The sequence below is a fragment of the Antedon bifida genome, chromosome 8, assembly GCF_963402885.1.
Source record: "Antedon bifida chromosome 8, ecAntBifi1.1, whole genome shotgun sequence".
Taxonomy (NCBI): Eukaryota; Metazoa; Echinodermata; class Crinoidea; order Comatulida; family Antedonidae; genus Antedon; species Antedon bifida.
In genome coordinates this window covers 7465277-7484985 of record NC_136233.1, presented here as the reverse complement: position 1 = coordinate 7484985, position 19709 = coordinate 7465277, and the positions used below count along the sequence as shown (strand labels likewise).

Genomic DNA, 19709 nt, shown 5'->3' with positions numbered 1-19709 from the left:
TAAATATGTTTGTTCTTAGTACACCAGCTTTACAGGAATGAATAAAGCTCCAGCAGACTGCATTGTACGCTCACCTAATTTTGGTAAGCGAAACAAACTAATTTTCAACTTTAAATTTTTGGACTGTAATGTGTATGACGCAATGAAATAGTATTCCTTATGTAGTTAGCCAATTTAACCAAATGCAATGTTGTTTGGGCCAATATTCTTGAAGTAAGTTTTTGAGTGCAATTATAGTATTGCATAGGACTTTTTTTTAAATAAAGCAGAAATGTAAATAAAAAAAACTACTACTTGAAGAAATTCCATGAAAACGAATAATTATGCAGATAGATCTAATAAGAACTAGATTTAATTCATCACTATGACGAATTATAGGTTATATGCATTGATTTAAATAAAGATAATTGATTGATTGATTTTGTCAAAATCTTTAATTATTTATAATATATGAAATATTGAATTAAATACAATAGCTGGTATTACAATGCAATCAAGGATCCCTCTGCGTATAATGTCATAAACCACATTTGTTTCATAATAATAATAATAAAGACATAAGTTACCTTTTCTCTAGATTTCATTATAAATCATGCATATAATCTATACATTAAGAAATAAAATTAAACAAACAATACGGATATAAAAAAAAATCTCATTTCATTTCGTTTCCCAAGGTGAGACTCGATCTTGGTACCTTGAATGCTATAGATGCGAGCACAGACCACCGAGCCATACACAAAGATTCCTCCGTATATTTACTTAACCACGGTGCGGATAGATTATTACATACTACAATGACTCATAATTTTTAAAAAATGATGCACTATCAAAGTATATACTTTTAACTTGAATATATGAACATTTTAAAGAAGAAGGTTATTGTTTGTTATTTCGGTCCAGGAAAATGTTTTTTTTTTCATATGCAATTAATGATGACATAATCAACTTTTTCATACATTAGAATACATACTTTGCACTTTAAAAAACCCAGTTCATCATTCGAGACGAGTAGGGGTTACCCCAGTGAACTGGGGTGTTGCAGTCTAAAGCCGCTTGTTTGTGTATTGTAAATTACAAATTTTTTTTCTCTACTTTTCTTACTCTAACACTGTATTTTTGTTATGTTGGCACAGGTAGAGGACCTCCTGCGTCTAGTAAACCGGCCCCCAATGCTCCACAGGCTGTTATAATCGAGGTATTTTGATTGTTAACAAATTTTGCATTTTCATTGTAGGTAGAAACCACTTCTTAACAGCGATAGTAATATTAAGTAAAATATTTATCTCTAGTTGCAATTTTTATTAGGAAGATTTTTGTATTTAGTTTTTTTTGCTGTGCATTTTACTACCAATTTTGGAATAAACATATCTGACTTCCCACACAAAACTGAAAATAATTCTCTGTATTTTTACTGTTAGGTAAAATAAAAGCTACAATATTAAAGGTTTTTTTGTTTTTTGTTAGGGTTCTTATTGCCAATATTGATTAAACATATTGAACTGAACAAAACCTTGGTATTACTTGAAAATATTTTTATGTACTGCAGCTAGTGCCCAAAAAACTTTACAATGATCCTTGACAATCCCAAGAGTTATCCATTTGACTATGAATATGGCCAAACGACAGTGGAACTGTTCTCCACAGCATTATGGGAAGTGTTCGAGGCTCACTTGCTCCATTGTTCTGGTACTACAACATGTTTTACAGATAAGGATAATAAACTGTAGTTCCAGTGTACACAAAATGTTTATGTGCACTTTAAGGAACCTATTACTGTACATCTTTCGAAGAAAGTAGGGGTTACCATGGTATACTGGTTTCCACAGCCACTGCCTTAGGCAGAAAAGAGGGCGCTAGAATTGGCAGCACTGACATGACCCTTGGTGGAGAAGCATTATTATTAAATTCTTATTATTAACCAAGATTTAGTAAAAATAAAAAGATAACTTAAAATATAAATATTGGTGCTATATAATAAAAACAGGTCATTGAATGAAAAATTAGAATTTTTTTTAGCATAGCTTAAATGTTATGGCACAATTTTATGGCAACATAACAGTTTCTCTTCTTGGCCTCTTACACTATAGTTGACTGGAAATTTTACGTACAGTATCATTTTTCAGCAGGCAAAATTTGCAATAAATAATGTGGTCAGTAAATTCAACTCTACTCACATAATTTTTCTTTTTATCTAGCCGTCTAGGGAATTGGCCGAGCAGGTATGTAAATACTTTTCAATATTTTTGAATATTTAATTTATGTGTTCATTTTGTAACAATCTGTAAAATTTTAATTTATTTTATATATAAAAGAAAAGAAATTTATTCAAAACACATTGACTGTCTTTTTATTACCAATGGATAAATAAATAATGGCCGCATATGAAACTTTGTCAAAAAAGCAAGAATATCGAGGACTTCACCCCATTGAATAAACAAAAAACTCTAGTAACCTTGATGGTTTCCTAAAAAACATTTTACTGATTTTGTTTGTTTAGACTTTGAACCAATTTACACTATTCAAGAAGTATGTTGGAGACCCATGTCCAAGGTACTGTATTTATTAATATTTTAAATATTTAGAAAAGAAATTCACTCTTCCATTTTATTTGTTCCATTCATATAATAATATAAAAGTCATACATAAAACATCACAAAAGAAAAAAAATAGCATGGTTTCCAAAAGTAACGCGCCCCAAGTGCTTCATTAACGTGTAAGTCACCACCGCATGGAAGGCAGCGCAAGAACCAGGGTAATGATCTCGGCTACCCCAGGCAAGAGTAGCAAGTGCACCGCCATAGTTCAAGTACTGCCCACCAAGCAATGGGCAGCATACACACTTCAACATCATCATATTCCAGTATAGGATGTATACAACCTTTGTACACTACAACAATATCATACACATTAGGCCCAGCTTGCTTCTATTTGCGCAACATAAACAACTTTTTTTTCATTACAGCCATGTGAATGAGAGTTTGGTGTAAATTGTAATGGTTATATCCAGCCTTACACAGTTGAGGTCTCTGGTTTAATTCCTACTGATGATCTTTTTTTTTTCATCCTTATTTTAAAAAAAATTGTAATATTATTATCAATAATATTTGATGTTTTAATTTGTTTTTTACTATGAACCTAACGTTACGTTGACTGCTCAATAACTAGATCACCGGCTTTCGAAAATTGTCTCCTATCATTTAACACTAGCAGGTCTGAAAATAATAATAAGTTTTTTATATTGCCTCCAAAATCGAATGGAATGATTTCTATTTGTTAAACATCTGGCAACTTTTTGAGTAATCCTGCTAACAAACACACACACGATTGACTACATAACCTCCTTGGTGGAGGACTACATGTCTATTTAAACCCGGTGGAGATAACTATGAAGTAATACCAAGGCAAGCTAACAACAGGATGCTGAACTCCAGAGATCAAAGGGTTTATCTGTGGCTGCTGGGTTTAACAGACACCGCGTGCTGCAAAGAATATGTACATAGCAGTAATGTATTTGTTTCAGCCAGACGTATGCCTGTTACGAGTTCCTATTGGCATAGGCGAGCTGTTAGATTGCTTTGGGTATACTCACTTCCAGTTGCATCAAGATTGGTCTTCCAGTCATGGACACCTCTACTGTACCTCACATTCACCCTGATCAATCGATTGATAGAGGGCTGGGTAGATTTTTTTAGAGGTTTGGATAGATTTTAGAGTTTTAGGCCAACTGCATTGTTTCCTAGCCATATTGGATATCTTCTTCTTCTAATGTACTACTATTTTGTATTTGTCTTTCAGGGAATTGCTTGTAATTGGGGGTCAACCAGCTAAGGAGCAGATGCGTGCATTACAATCAGGAGTGAGTTCTACAGTACTATTATGCAGCTTGACAAAAATATATGAGCTAATAACACAATTTTGTGTTTATAAATGCATGTTTTGTAAGAAAGCAAAAGGTATACATGACATAATAAAATACCCCTATATCAAAAGTTGGTTCAAATTTGACTACAATAACAAAGGGTCTAAATTTGACATACAGGTGTTCAATGATGTTTTGATCTTTGTCAATGTGACACAGCATTTTTTTCCACAACTACTGGTGTTGGTTTATGTGTGTTCTTACAGCAATATTTGCTTCATTGGGAAGAAATACATTTTAAAGATTGCAAGATTGAAAGTGGTGGTTTGTCGCTCTTCACAAATACAGCCCTGTTTAGTCTATAAAGTTTGACCCATGTTTTGGGATTTTGACTATTAAGTAATTTATTGAAAAGCCATTGCTCAGAACATCTATTATTACTTTACAATTGAGAAACTTTTTAGTTGAATTAATATAATTTCATCCTAAGGTTGACATTGTTGTTGGAACGCCAGGTAGATTGGATGACTTTATAAGCACAGGAAAAATGGCATTAGATCAGGTAAATAAGTTTACCATTTTTTAGCAATAATAGGCTTAGGCCCTGTTTAGGTTTATGCCTATCTTCATCAGCTTGTGGTATTTTGTCATATATTTGAAGTCAGAGGTCTAAATTGAACATTCCTGTAGCAATATATCATCCATAGATTAGCAAACATATAAAATTAATTCCTGTAAATATATTATGAACAAGAGTGATTGGAAAACATGGTGCATGCTCAGGCTGATTCACTCTCTATGTATAGATGTCAACCCTTACCATGTCGATAGATAGCAGACTAGGTGGCAGAGAAGGAGAGTTTCTCTACAAGGTCTTGTTCGACAATTTATAAACCGATTAATAATAAAAAGAACCATACAAAAATACAAATATTTAGTTTAAATTTATATATCTATTTTAGATGAACTATATAGACATTGCAATTTAAATGAAAAATAATAGGAAAAAATATTTGTAAATTGACATTTTTTTTTCATGATAACTATGTAGCATGTAAAATATTTAAAAACCACTTGTATAGCTTTTTATTCTTAAATTAATAGAATATAGATTAGAAATTTGTTTTGGTGCACCTTAACAATCATACTTAAAATGTAAAATAAAACAATATATAATAAATGTGACTTGACTTACAAGATATAAATCAATAATAATGTGTTAAATACAGTTTCACAGTTTTTTGTTGTTTTTTTTTTTGCATATAGGTCCGGTTCTTTATTCTCGATGAAGCTGTAAGTTACAAAAGATTTATTTAAACATTGTTGGTGTTAGATTATTATTTCTGATTTTATATATACTGCCCATAACATAATACATATTCCAATTAGCCTTGCAGTATTAGAATATATACCCTCCTTTTAGCAGTACTGAAATGATGACCTAATTTTATATATTGTTCTTTATACAATTTTCTTAAACATGATTGGAGTTTTTTATTTTAAATGCATCACTTTATTGCATACATTTTTATACAACATAAGCCTAGTTATAGTATCAAAATTATTAAAACAAAATTACTTACAAAATTATGTAAAATCAGTGTCTTACAACATTTTGCTAACCTAAAATTCTGAAAAATATTTTTAGGATGGGTTACTATCTGCAGGTTATGGGGATCTAATTAACAGAATCTGGCAGAAGATTCCCAAAATATCAATAGATGGAAAGAGACTACAACTGATTGTATGTTCTGCTACACTGCATTCATTTGAAGTAAAGAAGCTAGCTGTAAGTATTGCCATTGAACATGTATTGAAAGTACAGGGTCTTCAAGGGTCACATTGGATTTTCGCAGCACTTTCATAAAATAGAATGTTAATTATTATTATCTTTAAAGATCACCCATTGTTATTGCATAAATCTTTATTTCTTTCTTTTTTTTTTCTTTATCTGCAACAACTTGTGTTGCCCAGTCTCTTTTGCTTCAACTACCAACGTTTTTCAGATTTTTTTTAGTGTTTTGTCTGAAACTTGTAAACATAAAATGTCTTAAAGACCCATTCCCTACAATTTACGTTTTGTAAAAATAATGCATATATATTACTTTAAAAACATTAAACCATTTCATTCCTTGTCTTAAATGTACATTTTATGGTAAATTATGATAAAAAGAAAACAATGCACTACCTAAGAAGCTCGCGGTGAAGGTCCTCTCGTTGGCCGTCTTTATGCCTAGCCTAGCTAGGCTTAGTTTTGTAGGCCTAGCTGGTAAACATCGGTTACGTACGAACATCGTATGCTAGCTATAGGCCTAGCCTCGCGTTGCTGCATTAATTATCTTTCTGTTTTTGCCAGACTCTGTTGATACAAATTAGGGGAAACCCAGTATTTTCTGAAAAGTTAGGAGTCTTCTATTTGTTTTGGCCTCACGATCGATCATAAAGTGGGTGAATTACAGAAGAAAAACAAAAATATTAATCCGCGTGCAATGCATGTTGGGATTTATAGCGGGCCACTAAAATGATTAGAATCACCTTATTTTTCACATTTTTTAAAGGACCATATAGTATTTATTTTTACATTAAATGTAGTTTGTGACCTTAAATTAGATCTAAAAAACGTAGGGAATGAGACTTTAACTTAGTCAGCATATTTACATGAAGTTATGCCTGTGACTTTTGTTATGATGTAAGATTTGCTCTACGTAACTTGCGCAAAATTTCATTAAATTCTATGATTCTCAACAAATTTCTTCTGTTTTCAAAATAATGGTTTTTTTTAAATTCACTTTCGATAAACCAATTGTTGAGTTGAATTTTTAAAAATAAATTTAAAACCAAAAAGCATTTTGCATTGAAAGTTCTTTTATTTTTAATTTGTAACTATTGGTGGCTGTGTCGATAATTTTGAAATTTTCTTTGCTGCATTGATCTAGGCAAATCCTATTGTTAATGTGTTAGTATATATGTGAATTTTTATCCTTACCCATATGTTCTTGAATCCTTGTCTTTAGATGTCGGGAAGTTTCCCCGATGTAAGAGGCTTCACAGCCCCCACAATTAAATTTATTTGACGACATTGGATTTAAGATCAAAAGGAATGGGGTCTTTATTACTGAAAAAATTGCCAATTTTAGTTGTTACATATTTCATGGTTTCTCATTTCAGGAAAAAATAATGCATTTTCCCACATGGGTTGATTTGAAAGGAAAAGACAGTGTTCCAGAGACTGTCCATCATGTGGTAAGTTTTTTTTAGCAACCATATTAAAAATATATACTAGAATATTTGCATATATGTTTACCCTGGTAATTTAAATTTACTGAATACTCCTTTCAGTGATCGTGTTCGGACGGCGATTGAAATACATGTTTATTTGGTTTTCCTTGGGGGTAAAACCTGCACGCCGTTCGGACGAGTAAACATAGTACCGGTAAGCTGGGGTGAAACCATTTAAGATCGGAATTCTTGGGTCTTTATGTGCCCTCTGTACATCGACCCATATCAATTGATATGTTTGCATGTTGTTTTGCGTGGGAATCGTTTAATTATTATTTTTCAATCAACATCTATTTATTCGCTCTATATATACACCGACTATTTTAAATTTACTTTTTAATAAACTAAATAATGATTGAAAATCCTGTTGACGTTGATGTTATTTGCTGACGGCTTTATACATTCCAACCTACTAGGCCTACTGGATTCGAATTATGGCAACAGGATGATGATGATTATATTGTTTTTGAAAAGACTGCTAATTACGTCCAACAAGTTGTAACAAAACAAAAGCATGGGTTACGTCCATCCGGCAAAAAAGCGATGAAATTGGCCTTTGACCCAGGTGTTTATCAAAATCAAATGACCAATCAGAAAGCTTTTGTAAGGTCACAATTTGACAGAACTTTGCTTGATTAATTATACCCAGAGGCAGCGTGTAATTGAAACAACTATTGAAATAACCAGTAAAGTTGGTGCATTTTTCATCCAGATGGTTTTCTAATTTTTTATAGCCAGAGGCGTAAGTTAATTGTTGTATGTGACCTCACAGTTTGAAGCACACAGTTGTTGGGCCAAATGATAATCATGTTAATACCATATATCACATTACAAAATTAATTTTCATTTATTGTACTCACAGGTTGTTAAAGTTGATCCTATACAAGATCCTTCTTGGCAACGACATACAAACAAATGTCAGGTACTATATTTCATTTTTGAGAATTTTTCTTTGGTGTATTTAATTAATTAATAATTTTAACTACTACTACTACTATTACTATAATATTTAGTTTTTAAGACTCCATTTAATGGTCAGTGTGAGAACATGTAACACGAAAAAAAAAAAAATCATTATTCCTATTATTTATTTCTCTCTGTACACATTTGTGTAACAATTATCTAAAAAAGTTAAATGTCAATGATCACAAATTGTTCACAATGTCTGTCAAATACTTTAACTTAATCCTAAGCTTTTCAGCATGATCAATCAACCGTGATGTCATTTATACGCCATTTTGTGAAATCACATTATCAATCGTATTTCCATAACTCGTCATAAAATATCAATAAAATCCACTATACGTAAATTTCAGGTGAAGGGTAAAAACATACGCATGTAGGGTCATGCGCGTGAAATCGCGCATTAAAAATTTAAAAAGCTCAAAATTATGTTTTGATCAATTTACAGCATGAATTAGGCCATTTGCGTGATTAAAAAAATTACTGCGCAAAAACACATTTTTGCGTGCGCGATACTTAAAAAACGTCAAAATTACGATTTTTTGTACAAATCGCATTCTACTCACCATCCTTAGTCATTAGTGCATTCACTAAATTTGAGTCTATTCCGACTTTAAATAACGCTATACGAGCATGTTAAACTTGAATCGTAGATGTCATTTAATTTGTTATAGATGACCGTTTTAATGGACTAAATTGGACATACGACAGTGATTTTATCGGTAAGCCTATATCAATTTCATTATCGCTCTCCTACGTCGAGTTGTCGCAGGCGACAGCAAGGCCGGATACATATAATGCTCTTCACGATCTGAAGCGTATAAATACGTATAGCGGGACTTTCAAACGCAAATTTTTCAATGCGCCCATCCGATACTATCATAACTCTCAAAGTACATTTAACATGTCAGAATTATGTATGTGTGGAGATATTGAATTAAACCCTGGTCCACAAAATGGCAGACATTACGGAAATAGTAATCATCAACCCGGAACGAATACCATTGTTTGCAACAACAACAATCAAGCTCAAGTACTTCGAGGGAATACCCAGCTTGATTTGAATGCAGGTGGCAGCCGGAGATCCCCAACGTTTGATTTTATAAATCAATGCAAAGGATTACGAATTGCGCACGTCAATATAAACAGTTTAACGGACAAAATCGATCAACTCCGACTGTTATTGCATCGTACTCAACTACATATTTTGGCAATTTCGGAGACTAAACTCTCGGATATAATTCACGATAATGAAGTATCACTACCTGGGTATACTCTCCTTCGCCGTGATAGGAATAGACATGGAGGAGGGGTGGCAATGTTTATTGCCAGCTCAATGTCTTTTACCCAGTTAATCGTGGATCCTAAACATGCTAGTATCGAATCCCTTCTTGTAGAAATTCATGTGGCTTCAGTCGTAATACGGGCATCAGTTGTCTACAGACCCCCAAACTCGCCTGCGATATATTTTTACTCATCTTGAGAGTTTCCTGGAAGACTATTGTGATTCCAAGGATTTTATCATGCTAGGCGATCTTAATGTGGACATGCTGAAACCACACACGAATAGAAACAGTCTCATGTATATCATGGACTTATTCAATCTGACACAGATTATCCCGAATGCAACGCGTACGACCAGAGACTCTCAAACGTTAATTGATGTTATACTCACAACCAACAAGGAATTACACGACAACAATGCAACGTTGTCGTCAGACATAAGTGATCATGACTTTATTTTTACATCAATACGTACCAAACCCCCCAAGAATGTACATGATCAGCGGACCTTCAGAGACTTCCGAAATTTCAATGAGGATAACTTCATTAATGACCTGAAAAAACTACCTTGGAACATAATTCCTCAACTTGATGACGTGAACGTCTGTTTAAAAGTTCTTCACAATTTCCTTGGTGGAGTAATTAATGTCCATGCTCCAGAAAAAACGAAACGTTTTAAAAAAAGTTTGCCCTTGTGGTTAAAAGGTCGTGATGACATATTGATTCTGATGCACGAACGTGATAGATTAAAGTCAAAGGCAAAACCAAACGGTCAAGCTGAACTATGGTTACAAATTAAAAAATTAAGAAATCAGATTAATAAAATGTGTAGAAAGTCAAAAGTTAATTATTATAGGAACTTTTTAATTGAATCTGCGAATGACACCAGCAAGATGTGGAAAGGAATGAAACATTTGATCTCATCAAAGTCTAACTGGTTGCCATCTTCTGTTAGGATCAATGGTCATGCTTCTTGTAATGAAAATGAAATTAGTAATGCATATAATGATTATTTTGTAAATATAGCTACTCATCTTGACAATGCACTTGCAGCTAATAATGTTGATCCATGTTCTTACTTACCTTTATTTGATTCTCAATTTGATTTTCAGAGGGTATCTTGTGAGTCTGTCCTGGAGCAGCTTAGTCGATTGGACTGTGGAACGTCGCTTGGAGTAAATTGTTACCCTATCAAATTGCTCAAGTTGGCAGCCCCTGTTATTGCGCCTTCTGTGACATTTATCTGTAATCTTTCACTTTCATCTGGTATTTTTCCAAATGACCTAAAAATCGCCAAAGTTGTTCCCATATATAAAAGTGGGGCCAAGGACGAACTCAACAATTATCGACCTATATCCGTTTTACCGATCCTTTCTAAAATCATTGAACGCGCTGCTCATATCCAACTCTATGACTATCTTACAGCACAGAACATTCTCTCAGATAACCAATCAGGCTTTAGGAAACACTTCTCTACCACTACAGCACTTACTAACACATGTGACAACTGGCTCGATGCTATGAATGGAGGTCGCCTCACCGGGTCAGTTTTCATAGATTTAAGAAAAGCTTTTGACACGGTCAACCACAAGATCATGCTTAGAAAATTGACTCGGTGTGGTGTATCCTCATCTGGCATCGAGTGGTTCACATCATATCTAACTAACCGCACTCAAACAGTTAAATTCAAAAACACTTATTCTAATTTTCTCACCATAACACACGGTATACCTCAGGGGTCCATTCTTGGACCCTTGTTATTCACAATTTACATCAATGATCTTGCCACTGTTCCAGAACATGGCACTCTTGATCTTTATGCTGATGATTCCACCCTCTATTATTCGCACTCTAAACATACATATAATTAACAGAAACATCAACTCTGACCTCTCACTAATTAACACATGGCTCACCTCTAACCGATTATCATTACACACTGACAAAACTGAGGCGATGTTAATTGGCGTCCCTCAGCGGCTTAAACACAAAACAATAGACGTATCGATTGCTGCACAACCGATCAAAGTAGTAACTAACCACAAACACTTAGGTGTGCACATTGACAATCAACTTAACTGGCATACCCATGTCAGTAAGTTGAGCTCTACACTTTCTTTTAAAATCCACACACTTGCACGAATTAGAAAATATCTTGACAAACGTACAGCACATTTATTTTACAACACATTAATTTTACCACACATTGACTACGGTGCTCTTCTCTGGGGCACCGGAAGTAAAACAAACATTAATAAGATTCAAAAACTTCAAAATCGCGCTATGCGTGTAGTTCTTCAAGCTCCGCCTCGCACCAGCACTCACATTCTTCTAACATCTCTACACATCATGAATGTGTCACAGAGGGTGCAGTACCAGGTAGGCTGCCTAGCTTTTAAAGCTATGAACAATATTGCCCCTCGATACATCGCCCAACGATTTTCCACTGTTCCGATACACTCTATGAGGACTAGGGCTGCTTCCAGGGGAGACTTACTGGTACCCAAAGTTAAATTGGAATGTTTCCGGCGCTCTTTTATTTATTCTGCTAGTATTTTATATAATGTATTACCTTCTGTTTTGAAAGAATGTACCAATATTAACTCGTTTAAATTTAATTTTAAAAAACACATTTTATCGTAATTGTCTAATTGAATTTTTTTTTTTTTTTTGGATAATTATTTTTTTATATAATAGTTTTAAAATTTAAATGTATATAGTAGATTCGTATTAGTTAAGTATAGTTTTATATATTTTGTCATTTTTAAGAGGGCCCCTGAATATCAGCTGGCCTGCGGGTTCAGCTGGAAGGGTTACCCTCTATAAATAAAGTTGAAATAAAAATAAATAAAAATAGATAAATCCCCCCAAAAAACAGAATTGATTTCTTTTCCTTGATTCATTCTTTTCATTGGTCATTGAAGCAATACAATCAAATTTAAATCGGCAACACTCTTGTTTTACCATCATATAAGTTTGAAATGCAAATCGTCTAAATACTATCTTCGAAATATCCATAGAATCATTAAACCCCATTAAACAATGTATTATTATATTTGTTTTAACATTTAAAGATTTATCGTTCTGTCCATCTTATATCACCCAACTTGTGCCTTTGCTCATTTGACAAATCATTGCTATCTATTCAATGTTTGACTAATTACGGTGCACTCACATTTTCTTGTTTTGTATCCTCTCTTTGAAACAAACTTTTTTTTCAAATTTCTTCAACTTTTGATTCATTTAAAATTAATTTTAAAAGTCAAACAATTATTTAGCAAATTTCAGGATACAATGCACTATGTAAATTTTAAATTATTATTGTTATTGTTACATAAATTCAATATTAATTTATATTTAGACAGATGGTGTTCATAGTAGAGATAATGTCCAGTGGCATAGCCAAAGCAAAGGTATGTATGAATACTTAATTCAATTGAGATGCTCCTTAATTTCACAGAAATTACTGATACCGTATATTGTCTATTAAACGCCTGGAAGGGGTTGTACTTTTTTTTTAAAAAGTGGGGATTTATTAATGGTGAATTTTAACACCCAATATTACATAACCTATCTGCTATAAAGCAGTTGATAAGTTCTTTATTGCTGAGGAACAAGTTAATGTCCAAGCTATCTCTTGTCCTCCTGTTTTCTAGTTATTTGAACAGCAATAAATCCATTGTTCTACGAAATGAAGTGAAATATCCTTGAGAGTTCTCTTGAAGTAAATGTCCGATCAAACAGTGTGGCTCTACAAAAACAATAGGGAATTCACATCAAAAAAAATATCTGTGTTTATTTTATTTTGATTTTATTTTATTTTCTTGTTGATTTAGCTTCATTGTTAGATTAGTTATAGTTTCATACAGTTTTTTTTTTCGTTATTTGACATATCATTTATCAAGGTTAATTACTTTAGTCGTCAAAACATATGAGGTAAGAGATTGTAAAGTCTCCTCTCATGAATAAGTTGCTATCCAATAGATAAGATACTAGTGTCAACACACAAACCGCACAGTATAAACAATAGATCATTGGTTACACAATGCTTCAACTTTGCTGGTGTCCCTGGTTATGGGTGCTTAGTAACAAACGTGCGCAAAGGCCTAGTTGAATAAAGTGTTCATTTGAAACTTAAGCCTGTTTTCCTGTCGATGTTATTCGGCGCTATCGTTAACAATAATCGGTGATTTTCTACGTAAACATTGAAATGTTAACAATTTACAAGAAAAGGTACTCGCTATCACTATCATTTCAACTTGATCGTTTTCAAATGATCGTCGTTGAACTTTTAACGATTAACGATGATAGCGTCGACAACAGGCTTTACAATTGGTAATTAAATACCAATTATCTTGATACAGATAACATATTCAGACTGATATGAACTCAAACACATATTAATTAAAACTTCACGCACACAGGAACCTTGATCCCTGCAGAGGTCTGGTTTCTTTCACTATTCCTCATTCTTTCATTTTTGTCCACAGCATTTCTCTAAAACATAATATTTCATAACTTAGTCAACTTTTTTTATGACTTCAGCCTAGCTGTTTTTTTTCTAATGGCTAGCCCAGCTGTTATCTAGCCTGATTATTTTTATTGGGTTAATAAAAACATTGTTAAAAAGTTATTAACTAATTAAAAAAATATATATATACTCGTACTGTATTTCTAATTGTTATACAATATTCTTAGAAACAATGTCAGAAGCAGTAAAAATCTTGAAGCCAGATTATCTTTTACATGCTATTAAAGAACATAACATAGACCAAGGTATCGTATTCTGCAGAACTAAGGTAGACTGTGATAATGTGGAAAGATTTTTAACTGTGCATGGCGGAGGTAAGTTTTTATTTTGTGACCCTATTTTAATGCCGTGGAGTGCAGTCACCGAGTGGTTAGGATACTTGATAATATTGTACATAAAAACCTGGGTTCAATTTCTGACAACTCCCAGTCCACTCTTGAGTACCTGGTTGAAAATAGTGGGAGGATAAGGCCGTGTGGAATTCTACTCACAGTCAATACAAGTCTTAGCTTTACATTTTACTTTAATGGCAGTCCTGCAATTAACATTAAAAGAGAACTCCAAGAAATGTTGGAAGAGAAATCATGTATTGGTAACAACGAGATACAGTGTAGCCTATAATCCCTTTATATTGAATTGAAAATATCTTTATTTGCCTTATAATTAAATAGAAATTAAGAAATAATTTATCAATAAATTGGCAGTCTAGTTTATACATTTTATTATTTAGGCCCAAGACCTAGAGATGTGAATAGCAAATTCTCTTGTGTTTGTCTTCATGGAGACCGTAACCTGCAAGAAAGGAGAGAAAATTTGAAAAGATTTAAGGTAAATTAAGGGTGTTTTTTTTTTTCAGTTTTCTAAATAATTAACAGTTAGGAGAAAAATGGCAAAAGGTTTCTCACTTTCTAGGATTTTTTTATCAGATAATCTATATTGTTTTCACAACTCTTGAAACATGACCACAGTGTTGATGTTGCCATTTTCCCTCTAACTGTTAAGTAACTACATCTAAACTAATTTTTATTTTAGAGTTTATACAATATAACATTTCAAATAAACAGTAGCTTCCAGACAGAATACAAATTCTTAAATAATATTGACAGTAGTAACATAACATTGTAATTTAACACTAGTAAAATTAGTGTTTCCAAAAAAGAAAAATATGGTTGAGAATGTCTTGATGTTTCACCAAAAACTACATCAAGTTCATGAACCTGCTAGCCTATAATCACTGATAATGCTCTCAAGCAGCAGTTGAGGTCATTTTTTATAGTTTACATTTGGGAATAGGCTAACAGTAAAAATTGCCGTTATGTTCAGATCCATGGAGTTATGCTTTTGTGTCGCAATCAGTGTCATATTATAATTATCGTAGTAACAGCAAAGTGTTCTGATTTGCTTAACTAACGCTTTCGTTAGAAACTGAAGTGTCGCCGGTTTGGGCAAACATTTGGTATGCAGGAGTAAATCTGATTGGTTAGAGGTCTGACATACATACCATCTGTACTAAATGCTGCTCTCTAATTGCTTTCTTATATGCAGTTTGTCACTGTCTTTCCGATATGTAATTAGATGAAAATAAATGTTTATCAGCATAAGGACATAATCAGAACTAGATTTGAACTTGTATTCACGTTGCGCAATTGTAAACGTCTTTGAAAAATGTTAGCTGCACAACTTTACTTGAATGACGATTTGTTGGGAAAGTTACGAAATTTTATGTTGGCAAGTTTCAGAGATACGCGAGACACAAAATTACAGAAAGAAAAAAAAAGAAGAAGAAGATGATGATCTTTGACAATCACAAGGGTTATCTACAACTTTGTTGCGGATAACCAATATAATTTAAACATATTGGCACAATCATTTTGTGCCAATATCTATGGAGTTTGACAGCAAAGCGTTCTTTAGCTAATTTGTTTACTCGTCTTTTCTTTTTTTCTGTATTAATACCACGTTCCTTTAATTGACATAAATTTTGATTCCACGTAATAACATTATGGTTGCTTAACCCATAGTCCTTTATTCAGTTGAAGTTCCCTTATAGTTTATACTAAAGTTGTATTTTGATGTGTTTTACAGATGTAGTTCATACTCTTAATTATGTGACATGACATGTCCCAATTAGCACTACCAGGCGGAGGTAAATATCAGATGTGGTAACCTCTTATGATGGAGTGTAATCCATAAACTCTTGATTAATTCATTTTGCAACTCCGTCAACTTCTTAACAGGGACTTCACTGACATCAGTATACAAATTCCTTCACTTGGCGCATGTGCAAAATTGAGGCCAGCAAATTATGTCTTAGACAAAAAATGGCGGCGCTATAACATTTTATGTCCACATTTTCACTCCCAACAAGAGTGGGCGCATTCTGGCTTCATGCTTTTATTACTTGAAATAGAGAAAGAACACAAAATTCTCTCTAAACTCAAATCAAGTCAACATTTATTCATTTGTATCAATGACAGCGACCCTTAGCAACCGATACAGTTTTATAAAAGTCAATAGGATAATCAAATGGGTCACACAAATCCCGAAATATTCGTTTGCTCGTCTAATTTCTAGGCCATCTTACTGAAGATTGATATCATTATTAGTGTCCATGATACCGCGGAACATTCAACATTCGCGTTGTCAAAAAAGACATTTTCTGTTTCAGAAATGAGATAACATGAAATTTTTCATCTTGAGGCTGGGTGGTCGATTTAAAATAAATAAGCAAATATTTTGCTTAGTATTATTAATAAATCTGACTTAAGAATTTTAAGACGATTTTTTTGCTAAGCAAATTTGATCAATCCGGCCCCAATTTGGGGAATATGATGCTCAAAATAGCACTGATTCACCGTCCAACAAAATTGTAGCTTTGTGTTTATGGCTGTTAGAGAATGTATTTAGGAATATGGACCTCTATGTCCACTGACATGTTGAAAAGGTACAGTAGTTCAACTTATTAGGTCACTCATCAATAATAAAGGAGGCAGTGAATAGGAGATTGTATGCTTGGCGCAATAACTAATCTTCCCAATTTCATGCTATGTATGTGAAACAACAGGTCAATGCATTTGAGGTATGTTGTGTTGGCAAAGAATGCTACACATCACTTGGAGTATGAAAAGAACTAATTTGTTGTTTGACAGAATTAACAACCTCCACATGTAATATGATAACTAACTGAAGACCAACCTACTTGACAACGAGCCGTACATGACGGAATCGAATGAATGAATGATGTCCACTGAAATTTCACAAATTTTTTTTTTAGCATGTCAAGTAAAAATTCAATGCACCTCTAAGTTTCCCTTTTCAAAAATGCAAACCATGACATTTCAGGTTTTTAAATGCGCAAGAATATATACAATATGCAGTGTTTGTTGATTTACTAATTGAAAAAATAATAATTCACATAAAAATTCTCAATGTGACTTCTTGTAATCCTCTGAATTTGCTATAGTATGTAATAGTATATATTGTTTTTTTATATAGGATTTTGAAGTAGGATTACTTATATGCACTGATGTGGCAGCGAGAGGCATAGATATCAGTGGTGTTCCGTACGGTAAGATAGCCATAGCAAATCAATATGAGTAATGTTTTAGAAAAGAATAGAGAAGCTTCTAATATAAAATGATAATAAACTTGAAATCTTTTTTTAATCATAAAAGATTGCAAATTAATTAATATAAAAGAGATGAATGTAAATATTTGTGTATCACTTCTTAATCGGAGCATCAACATCATTGCACAAAGTTAGAATTTTTTATTTTTAAGTAAGATTTGACGTGTTGTAAAAATAATCCATAAATATGACTTTAAAACATTAAACCAGGTCATTTTTGTCTTAAATTTATGTTTTATGCTTAATTATGATAAAAAGGGAAAAACAATGCACTACCTATGTAGCTCAAGTCGAATGTCCTCTCGTGGATGGTCTTAGATTTAGCTTAGAAGCTTAGTCTAGCTGGTAAACAGTACACTATGTAGCTCAAATCAAATGTCCTCTCATGGATGGTCTTAGATTTAGGCTAGAAGCTTAGTCTAGCTGGTAACGTGCGAACATCACCCGCTTTCTATAGTCCTGCAGTAATTGTCTTTAATTCATTTTCAGTATATTGCTGGGTGGTGTAGAATTTATTTTATGCCTGTGATGTCGGACTTAACATTAAGAACATACTCCCAGATCGTTAAAATTATTCCATTGACTCTAAATTTAAAGGACAACTTTACCGAGAACCATATTAGGGACATATGATTCCAGAACAATTGCAAGATTTACCATACACGCTCACTGTACAGCCGTCGCTGTAAATTGCTGTGCTTAGCAAAATCTATCTCATGAGTTTTCACTGTTGTTAACATACAAGAGAGAGGTTCATTTCAATTGCTATTTAAAAAGTGTGGTACTAGAAATTTAAGCCAAAATATATGCAAAAAAAATGTACTTGTAAAAAAAAATGTTACGCAATTGGGCATCAAAATCATTTCAAAATTTTCCAATTTTTTCGGGCCATGTGCGCATTTTGTGACATACAACGCAAAAGTAACATAAAAAGTTCATTTATTCAGTTGATATTTGTTATTTATGTGATAAATTGCTTCATTTCCATGAACTCTAAATGTCAAATAACGACACACGTGCACATAAAATTTAGATAATTGTGCGCTCGCCGATTTAATGCAAATTTGTGTAAAAACATACCTACTTTGAATCTGGTTTAGCTCCTCAGAATGCACGGTGACCCCCAATTTTTAGTCGCGTGCAACGCGACTCTACAGCTCACTATGTCGGTCGGTCGGTAAACACTAACTTGAGCACGCGACTGCAGCCGTGGCCATGTTTAAACTTATTATGGAAACCAATAAGTTGTAGATATGAATTCATGTACATATTAGATATCAAGATGGTATGATGTCATCATTTGGCCACCTGAATTTAGAAAGTAGGATTTTTCCCCTTTTGTCATAATTGGCAAACATATTCTACAGAACGAATCTCCAGTTATCTCTCTCTGAATTGCCACTGTTTTCATTTTGACAACGTTATCACGCCTAACAATTTGAATAATGTTGGTCGTGTAATTTCACCTACACTGTATATTTGGATATCTTACAGCTCTTCAGGTTTATAAGTTAAGAAAGCTGCTGAAATGTAGATATGAATTCATATAAAAATTGTGCCTATCGGATGTTGTGACATTATCATATGGCTAGTTGAAGTTAAAAAGTACTTCTTTCGTCAAAGTTATACAAATATAACCGCACTGCGCTTCTACATGGTCAATTTTTCTCAAATCATCTTCCGAAATTGTCATTGTTTATTTTGATAATGTCACCATACCAAAAAATTAGAACATATGTGGGTTTCGTAATTTCACCTATGCCACACTCTATACGAAACATAGTACTAATAGGCACTAACTCTGCACTATTATACAAATAATGAATGTTTATGAGTGTAATGGTATAAATAATGGCATGAGGTGAATGATGAAAGGTTATATATCAACGAGGCGACAGCCGAGTTGATATTTAACCTTTCATCATTCACTAAATGCCATTATTTGTATGATTACACGAATATAAAACATTCATTATTTGTTTTATATAACATCTAAATAGATTCCTGTCATTTGAATCAAATAAAAAGTAGGCCTAGCCAAGGCCTACGTTTGATTCACAATGATTAAAACAGTAACATTTGGTATTTAATTATTATATTAGATAGTATTGTTATTTATATGGATTTTATAAATGCACCTACTGTTAGTGTTAATTATGTCA

The 19709-nt window shown here is 33.1% G+C and overlaps 1 protein-coding gene across 1 annotated transcript in view; it reads left to right on the top strand.

The window, feature by feature from the left end:
* The window catches only part of LOC144849528 (ATP-dependent RNA helicase DDX1-like), a 41253-nt gene that overhangs the window by 17573 nt on the left and 3971 nt on the right, over positions 1–19709 (top strand). Inside the window, exons 12-25 of the mRNA XM_078706463.1 lie at positions 20–83; positions 1137–1198; positions 2199–2222; positions 2501–2553; positions 3799–3859; positions 4353–4424; positions 5129–5155; positions 5511–5651; positions 7031–7105; positions 8004–8063; positions 12750–12801; positions 14087–14233; positions 14650–14747; positions 17415–17487. Of these exons, the coding sequence (XP_078562589.1) occupies positions 20–83; positions 1137–1198; positions 2199–2222; positions 2501–2553; positions 3799–3859; positions 4353–4424; positions 5129–5155; positions 5511–5651; positions 7031–7105; positions 8004–8063; positions 12750–12801; positions 14087–14233; positions 14650–14747; positions 17415–17487 (1009 nt within the window). The remainder of the gene's footprint in view (positions 1–19; positions 84–1136; positions 1199–2198; positions 2223–2500; positions 2554–3798; positions 3860–4352; positions 4425–5128; positions 5156–5510; positions 5652–7030; positions 7106–8003; positions 8064–12749; positions 12802–14086; positions 14234–14649; positions 14748–17414; positions 17488–19709) is intronic.